This window comes from Theobroma cacao, chromosome 6, assembly GCF_053813885.1.
Source record: "Theobroma cacao isolate CCN51 chromosome 6, ASM5381388v1, whole genome shotgun sequence".
Lineage (NCBI taxonomy): Eukaryota > Viridiplantae > Streptophyta > Magnoliopsida > Malvales > Malvaceae > Theobroma > Theobroma cacao.
In genome coordinates this window covers 28,577,013-28,586,038 of record NC_142644.1, presented here as the reverse complement: position 1 = coordinate 28,586,038, position 9,026 = coordinate 28,577,013, and the positions used below count along the sequence as shown (strand labels likewise).

Here is a 9,026-nt window from a genome sequence, read left to right as displayed (position 1 = left end):
GTTTCTTTCTTTTCTTTTCTTTTTTTTCTCTAATTTTAAAGTTTGGAATTGGTAGATAAGTTCCAGTTGTAATGCACTCACTCATACAGTATAATAATCTTCTGACCAGACCCACAAATCATGTTCGGGCCCAACTTGAATCGAGCTCATTTAGATTTAGATTTTAGGCCCACCTCCGTAAGCCGCTTTTGCCTTTAAGCGTAGCTAAAAGCTGACGCGATCCCTTTTATGGTAAATGCTGGTCCCTTCACAACCATAAAATCCATCAGAAACGAGAGGACAAAAGAACTAGTGGAGAATAAAAAGGTGAAAAAAAGAATGGGGAGATCCATGAAGTGACCACCCAAAGTGAATCTGTTCACAGAGAAGTATGTCCAAAAGCACGTGGCTGCTAACGGACGGCTGAAAGCTACTCGATCATCGCCTATGGCAAAAGGCAACAAGGACAATTTGTAACATCCAGCACATGCCAAATTGTTTGCACTTTGCAGCGTACATTAATTAACCGCCTTCAGTGGAACAACGAACTTGGAACAAAAATTTAGAGCTTGGTCGTCACATGATTAATGATAGAACATGGAGCTTATGCTTAACAACGAACCCACATACCTCTACAACAGAACTTGATCCCATAAAAAGCTAAGGTTCCAGGGAAAACCATACCCCCATCCTCGAAAGTTTCCTATATTTAGAAATTAGCAATTCAGCATACTCTTCTATCTATATCTCATCCTTTAACCGCTTCGTAATATATATATATATATTAAACCTCCTTGCCGACCCAGAATGCTATATAAGAAAGCAAACAAAGAACTTCGAGGCAAACCCAAAACAGAAGCAAATGGGAAATCAATATCGCACCCCAAACCTATCATCAAAGCAATGTGGCTCAAGCCTAGTCCAGACGATAGATGCACCGCTTCCTCTAGTATGGTCCATAATGCGCCGCTTCGACCACCCACAACTCTACAAGCAATTCGTCAAGAGTTGCACGTTGAGTGCCGGCACCGGCAGCATCGGAAGCGTACGTGAAGTGATGGTTGTGTCAGGGTTGCCGGCGGCTACGAGCATGGAGAGGCTAGATGAACTTGATGAGGACTCGCATGTTATGGTGGTTAGCATCATTGGAGGTGATCACAGGCTTGTTAATTACCGTTCTACGACCACTTTGCATGAAATTGAAGAAGGAAAGGGTGGAAAGACGGTGGTGATGGAGTCGTACGTAGTGGATGTCCCAGCGGGGAGTAGCAAGGAGGATACATGCTCTTTTGCTGATATGATAATTGGGTGCAACCTTAGGTCATTGGCTAGGGTAACGGAAAAGATGGCCAAGGTTTAGGTTTCACCTATGCTATTTCAAATTATGCCCTTTTTCTTTTTCCCCTTAGTTAATTTTTTTTTTTGTTACTTATGTAGGAGATAGAGTACAAACCAATTGTCTCAATTCTTGTAACCTTTCAAAGGTTTTTTTTTTTTTTTTGGGAGCGCGATAGCTTGTAAATCCAAGTGTTATTATTACTCTGATTTTAATGCTCTACATATGCATATTAATAACAATAATCACCAGGTTATATGTATATACTGATTTCTTTTTCCCTCTAATTTTAGATTAATGGTAGAGTTAGCAATTTCTTTATAGGCCAGTTTAGGATCGACCAGGCCTTGTTGGCCCAAATTGGAGAAGTCTCAAGGCTACCCATATTCACATTGGTCACTAAAGTTCGATCCCATGATAAGGATTGTTTAGGTTGCCCTTTTTCGTCATGGCAGTTTCAATTTATATGTTAGTGGAAACATACCAAATCGTACCTTCCTGGTATGAGCTTGTTTCGAAAATGTGGGTCTAATTGGGGAGGCAGCTCGGGTACCTGTCGCAGTTTGGGCTTGCTAGTAGAAATCACCTGCCTGACAACAACTAAGCCCAAGTTCTGTGCGGCAAACTGGCATGGAACAGACTTATCTCAAAGATATTTGGAATCTTTATGAATGTGCTAAAATAAAATACTTTTATCTTTTGAAATTTTATTCATAATTTTATAAGAGTTTATTATTATTAAAAATAAATAATTCATGTTAAAAGAATTTTTTTTGTTAAACTCATAAGTTTTGTAGTTAGTCAATGATTAGTGTTTTTATTTCTGTAATGATGTGATAATATTTTTATGTTAATTTTACCCTTCTTTTATCTATAAACTAATTAAAAGCTAAAACTCTCTCAAAATCTAAATTTCATTTATTAAAATGTTTCAAATTTGTTGTTGATTTTTAACACTCCAACTCATAATCGACTAGTGAAGGAAAAATCATAAACCCATGTTTGATTTTTATTTTTGATGAGTGATTCAAAGTGGGGTCGAAAGGTGAAAAGAGAAAATGAAAGTTGAGTTGATGAGTTGATTTTTCTTATTCATTTATGGATTTAGAAATCATAAATCCATATTTGATTTAAGTTTTGAATTTCAAAACTTGTTATAAGAACTTAACATTCTTGAGTTATGAGATTTGAAGGTGTTTGATAATATTCTCTATAGAACTATTGACATAATACTATCCTCATTCTTTTTACGCGACGAGTAATTTATACATTTCACATATATTGTTTACATTATTTATGAAATAGACGATTTATTTCAAATATTAATAAATTCATATATAATTATGAATAAAATTTTTAAAGTAAGAGTATTTTATCTAAAAAAACACGTGAAAAACAAATGAAACTTTTCTTTTATCTTATTGAATAGAAAAATGACTACAATGTTGGAGAATAAAATAATACTATTGTTAAATATCAAAGGGAAATAGGTACTTTTTCTTCTTTTAGAAAAAAAAAAAAGTGAACACTTTTCACGAGGTCCCAAGGTAGGACTGGTGAGTCCCGAAGGACTCAAATTTACCCTTTCAAGTTTTTAACAGCTTTCATAATTAACATAACTCAAAACTTCATCCTTTGCCTGGGAAATGTGCCAATGTGAATGTCAGACAATTTGCACCTCTCAAATCCTTTTTAATTCTTCACAATTTTTGGTCATAAATATTTAGCAAATCGATGGAGGATTGGAGCTTATAAAGAAAAATAATAGAAAAAAACACGTGGTATGAAAGGGGCAAAATGGAATTTCAGCCCATACCTACTAACAGCTACACTTCTTTGCAAGGCAAAGACTAGTAGCTAGCTGAGCTTTGACTCCCAAACCCTTATCCGGAATTAAGAGCATATGTCCAGACCCATGTATTTTATATTGCACTGAATGATCCCTAAATAGACACAACAAAATGAATTACTCTATTATTGTATTTTTAAATTTTTTTATAGTTAATATTTTATTACTAAGGATGAATTCTGTGACCCTCAATCCAAACAATTTGATATGTTCTCTTGACAAGTGAGCTAATTAAGCTGCGATCAGGCGGATGAAGAATGCCCATTGCTTCTTAATTTAAAGATTGGCATGATCTAAAATGCTCAAGAATTTACTTGCAAAATGTTTGACTAGCTGTAAATTTCAGTGTTGCAACTAATGTTCTTGTCTCCTTGCACCTGAACATTTAATTTATTGATTAGTGTATTATCTCTTTATTTAAAGAGTAGAGTTTGAATTCTCTCTCTTCTAATTATAAAAAAAAAAAATAATGTTCCTGTCTCCCTGATGACTGTCCTTACTAAATTTAACCACAGACTGCCATGGAGATATTTTTGGGCAACCACATCTACTCTACCACATGGTTGCTCTTTAGAGCTGACTCCGCAACCTTATCCTACAGTAATTCATAACCTAACTATTTCTAAATAATGGATTCGAGGTGACTCAAGAAACTCTGCATTATTTGCAGATTTATTCCCTGTTATCTTAGCATCTCTTTCCTGAAATATATCTAAAAACATAACAGATTCATTATTTGTATACCGAACTGTTAAAAGTAATCAGATTCTCTCTTCTTCACCCACGGGGTGAGAGCTTCAGAAAAGTGATTGATTTGTTAAGCATAATAGACAGACCGGAGGGAGTAGCCCTGCCTGCCACTGATTTCTTACTTTGCTTCTGGTTGGCGTCGTTTTGTAGGGTTGTCCATCATTTTTCTTTTGGTTATGGTTTAAGGCATTGATGTACACAAAATCAAAGGGATTCAATGCTTGTAAGTGGATGGCAAATATTGGTGACCTTGGTAGGTGAGCGCTTCAATCATTTATGTCCCCGGAGCCCGCTATTAACGTGATAAGAGTCAGACGAGTAGCCCTATCCCATATATGTAATCTGTAAAGGTCTCAACTCTACCTTGAGCAAGTACCTCTAAGGATTTCGACCTCCGATAACATTCTAACATTTAAATTCTGTACGATATGTTTCATCTTAATTCATTTTCAGATTTCCCAAACTTAATTATAGTCTTTTAAATTTGTCTATGAGAACATAAAATATAGATAGTCCATATGCTAAGTAAAGTTGACTGTTAGATTTGCCTCCAGGCTCCAGCTACTATCCTTACTCGCAAGTCAAAGAGCTCTGAAGTCTGAACAGCAGACGGGCGCCAACCACCAATACAATTTGGTGCTACTGAAGAACAGCCTATGGGAAACTAGTTACAACAATAAATTATTCAACACAACAGCTCCACCATTTCTTTAAAATATTTTCCAAAATCATTTGCTAATTCATAAAATGCCCTCCATTTTTTTTACAATTCTTTGTAAAGGTCAAATGTTATTTTGGTCCCTTTGAAAAAGATGATAATATTTTAAATGTGCAAGGGCGGAAAAAGGAAATGGGCAAAATTTTTTTCTTTCGTTTTTGAAACAGAGTTGTGCTTGAGCTGACTGGTAGGCGTAGCTTAGTTAGCAAGTATTTCCACTATATATACAATTCAATGTAGATTAGATCAGACATCACTGGCAATCCAGTTGCGAAAATGGGTTTCCAGAGAAGCGTATTGGCTTTCGTTTTCTTGATATTGGCTTCACGAACATGCCTCTCTTCTAGCCTTCCTACTGAATACTCCATATTGGAACATGACCTTGATGCATTCCTTTCTGACGAACGGGTGGTGGAGATCTTTCGACAATGGAAAGAAAAGCATCAGAAAGTGTACAAGCATGTTGAAGAGGCGGAGAAAAGGTTTGAAAACTTTAAGGGGAATTTGAAGTATATACTGGAGAGGAATGCCAAGAGAAAATCAACTGAGGGGGGACACCGTGTGGGATTGAACAAGTTTGCTGATATGAGTAATGAGGAGTTCAGAAAAGCTTACCTGGCAAAGGTGAAAAAGCCCATCAACAAGGGGAGCACTCTATCAAGGAACATGAGGAGAAAGGTGCAGTCCTGTGATGCACCATCATCCTTGGATTGGAGGAACTATGGAATTGTGACTGGCGTCAAGGACCAGGGATCCTGCGGTAAGATTTCTTTATTTGGTTCATAATCGAGTAATGATTTAAATACAGAGTATGCCAATCATTTTCTCTATATACTAAATATTGATTCCTAAATGTTGTCAGTGTTTGTGATACTTTCTCGCTACTTTTGTTGGGCTATTTTGACATAAACATGTGATGATTAACAACAGAAGCATTAAACTTTAATTATGTTCAATTCATTTGGATACAAGTCGTCGATGGAAACTGTGATAATGAAAAAGATTGGGCGCCCGCTAGGGACCAGGCTGAAGTTTTATCTTAAGCCTGTCTTCAGGATAACATAGGAGCTATACTCTTCCTATTTTAAGCCTTAACCTCTTCTTTCTTCGGTGAACCCGACGATACTCTTGACATCTTCATCTCGTGATCAAAACCAGAAGTTCCTTTTAGAATGTGGCATGAGCCTAGCATTTATTTCATGTGATAAAGTGATCATGATGAGAAGTCTGCCTAGTTAGAAAACTGGTCCATGGTAGTCTATCTATAATTTCTGTTAAGTCCACATCTTCCTATCCCAGAAATAATTTGCCAAACTCCATGAATGTTGACTTTTAGACCTCTCTGCTTCTGTTTGCAATTCAAAAGTTTACTGCACTACTGAAGTCTGAAAACCTATATATGATGATACGAATGCCAAGAAAGATCTAGAAAAATTATGTATTTAGCTGATTGTTATATTTGTTTTAATGACTGTCACGCTATGGTATGCAAATATATTAGAAAATCCAAGTATTGTATACATAGTTCCCTGGAAGAGCCCAAAACCTTTCGAGGTTTTACATCAAACCAGTAGGAGCGCTTTTGAAGATTACAGTTGGCTCAAATAGGTCATTGAACAATTTTTTTGGCGTTCACTGCCACACAGATTATACTAGAAATTGCTTCTTCTTCTGAAGCATGACCATGTTTGTTCAGAATAGCAGAGGAAAAGCAGAGTTGACCTGAATGAGTTGACAAGATTTAGCTGTAACCTTTTGGTTGAATCCCTTCACCTTAAACAAGCTTCTTAAATATAAATCCAATGGTGACCAAAGTTATTGAAAACTTAATTTACAAGCCTTTCTTTTTTTTTTTTTTTTTCTCTCTGACCAGGGCAATTGGATATTAGATTCAAACCTTAAACCTTACCCTGGTAGAGAAGAGTAATAATCATCAGGCTATAATTTACTTCGTTAACGAGTTCTAAAGGATTGTTAATTGAGCTACAATTAGAAGCAGCAGCCGATATGTTTAGTTTACCCAAAAAGGGAAAGAAACCTAAACAGCCCATTACATGGTGTAAGTTCCCCCTTTGGAAAAACCTGAAATTAAAATTTCAGTTAATTAAACAAGGTCATTAGAAAAGAACGCTAGAGAGAGCAGCTATGATGGCATTAAAATGATAATCTCTTAAGTCTTAACTGTATCTGTGTCCTATGTTTACAGGAAGTTGTTGGGCATTCTCTTCAACTGGAGCCATGGAAGGAATAAATGCCTTGGTTACTGGAAACCTTATTAGCCTTTCAGAACAAGAGCTTATGGATTGTGATAGCACCAACTATGGGTGCGACGGAGGATACATGGACTATGCTTTCGAATGGGTTATAAACAATGGTGGGATCGATTCGGAAGCCGACTATCCCTATGAAGGTGTGGATGGCACATGTAACATCACCAAGGTCTGGTTCCCCACACCAACTACCACTTCTGGATCATATTTCATTTGTATTGCAATTTTTGAACAAGTTCTTCCGTTTTGTCTTCTCTGACTGACTTAATGGTACTTGTCTTTGATCAGGAGGAAACCAAAGTTGTATCTATTGATGGCTACAAAGATGTAGAGGAATCAGACAGTGCTCTCTTGTGTGCTGTTGTTCAGCAACCCGTTAGTGTGGGAATTGATGCTTCCTCAATTGATTTTCAACTTTACACTGGTGTAAGTCTCTTTTTATTTTGGTTCAGTAATTAAACGAGGAACCTGAAAATTTTTCTTGAAATGATATCCTGACTAATGGTATTTTATGTGACATGCATGATCAGGGAATTTTTGACGGCAGCTGCTCGGACAATCCAGATGACATTGATCATGCTGTTTTGATAGTTGGTTATGGCTCAGAAGATGGTGAAGATTATTGGATAGTGAAGAATTCATGGGGAACAAGTTGGGGAATGGATGGATATTTCTATCTAAAAAGAGACACTGATTTACCATATGGTGTCTGCGCTGTCAATGCCATGGCCTCTTATCCAACCAAAGAATCCTCTTCACCATCTCCCTATCCATCACCAAGTGTCCCTCCACCACCGCCACCACCTTCAACTCCACCACCACCACCCCCACCCCCACCTCCATCTCCTTCACCAAGTGAATGTGGAGACTTCTCCTATTGTCCAAGTGATGAGACATGCTGTTGCCTTTTTGAATTCTATGATTATTGCCTAATATACGGCTGCTGTGCATATGAAAATGCCGTTTGCTGTACTGGAACTGAATACTGCTGCCCTAGTGATTACCCCATTTGTGATGTCCAAGAAGGACTCTGCCTCAAGGTACAAAAAACTATTCCCTAATATCCATATATGGCATGCATTGGCCCAATTTGCAGAGAGTTTGTTAACTTACAAGCAATTCAGCTTAAATTTAGTAGTCTTTGCAGCCAATTACTTTTATAGTTCCATTCAAGTTCATTACAAGCAACTCTTTTCTGCATTTATATTCAGAACGCGGGAGACTATCTGGGAGTGGCTGCTAAGAAGCGAAAGATGGCTAAGCACAAGTTGCCATGGACTAAAACAGAGCAAACAGAGAAGACATACCAACCTCTGCAGTGGAAGAGGAACCCCTTCGCTGCAATGCGCTGAAAAAAAATGAACAATACTTAATCATTTCTCTCAGAAGTTGAAGGTCGTTATTACTTTAAGTCATTTTCACTTTTCCCCCACGGGGGAGGCATCATCTCATCCTTTGCTTTCAACATATGTTTCAATTGAACGCTGCACATATGCCGGCAAGCAATTCCAGGAAGAGAAGATAAAAAAGGGAAAATTTGTTTGTTTAGATGGTGCATCTGGATTTGGAGACAGTGTTTTTCCATTCGTCAGAGGGTATAAAAACTATGCTTTAATTTATTTCTCCAGGCTTGCTTCCATGATCAAGCCATCTTGGCGTTGTTGGTCATCCAAGCCTTGTAATATATAATATATCTATTACATATTTGGACTTGAAAATAAGGGCCTGTTAGTTATCTACACTTTCCATTATTTTACTATAAGTAACAGACTCAAATCTAAGAACCATTTGCCGAAATTTGTTGCTGATGCCAATCGGGGTAGGAAAAGAGAAGGATAAAATAAGATGTATTGAATAAGAGGATTCAATCATTGAATCCTAGTACATGTATATATCAGGAACAAGAACAGTAAAGTATCATGCTTGAAAAATTTTCGTTACCCAATAGGCCTGAAGGGACATTCATTTACTGCACGTTTGATTCGCGAAATAAGTAGAAATGAAATAAAATTACTATTCTGTGAGAATAGAATAGAATAATTATTACTTTATTTGTTATCGTGAATGGAATAGAATATGAATTGTTATTATGACTTATTACAGTGTTTGGTTGGTACAAATAAG

At 36.9% G+C, this 9,026-nt stretch overlaps 2 protein-coding genes across 2 annotated transcripts; both read left to right on the top strand.

Annotated features, from left to right (window-relative positions):
* Positions 1-816: 816 nt before the first annotated feature.
* LOC18596681 (abscisic acid receptor PYL12-like) lies at positions 817-1,577 on the top strand. Its single transcript, XM_007025305.3, has one exon. The coding sequence runs from the start codon at positions 842-844 to the stop codon at positions 1,337-1,339; it is 498 nt and encodes a 165-aa protein (XP_007025367.1). The 5' UTR covers positions 817-841; the 3' UTR covers positions 1,340-1,577.
* Positions 1,578-4,872: 3,295 nt separating this feature from the next.
* On the top strand, positions 4,873-8,623 carry LOC18596678 (cysteine protease XCP2-like). The gene is made up of 5 exons (XM_018123476.2): positions 4,873-5,392; positions 6,839-7,071; positions 7,191-7,328; positions 7,433-7,942; positions 8,114-8,623. The coding sequence occupies exons 1-5, from the start codon at positions 4,909-4,911 to the stop codon at positions 8,252-8,254; spliced, it is 1,506 nt and encodes a 501-aa protein (XP_017978965.1). The 5' UTR covers positions 4,873-4,908; the 3' UTR covers positions 8,255-8,623.
* The last annotated feature ends 403 nt before the right edge of the window (positions 8,624-9,026 follow it).

Coding starts and splice junctions, on each gene's coding strand:
- LOC18596681 (XM_007025305.3), top strand. CDS start 842: ATGGGAAATCAATATCGCACCCCAAACCTATCATCAAAGCAATGTGGC.
- LOC18596678 (XM_018123476.2), top strand. CDS start 4,909: ATGGGTTTCCAGAGAAGCGTATTGGCTTTCGTTTTCTTGATATTGGCT. Junction 5,393..6,838: donor CAAGGACCAGGGATCCTGCG/GTAAGATTTCTT, acceptor CTATGTTTACAG/GAAGTTGTTGGGCATTCTCT. Junction 7,329..7,432: donor ATTTTCAACTTTACACTGGT/GTAAGTCTCTTT, acceptor ATGCATGATCAG/GGAATTTTTGACGGCAGCTG.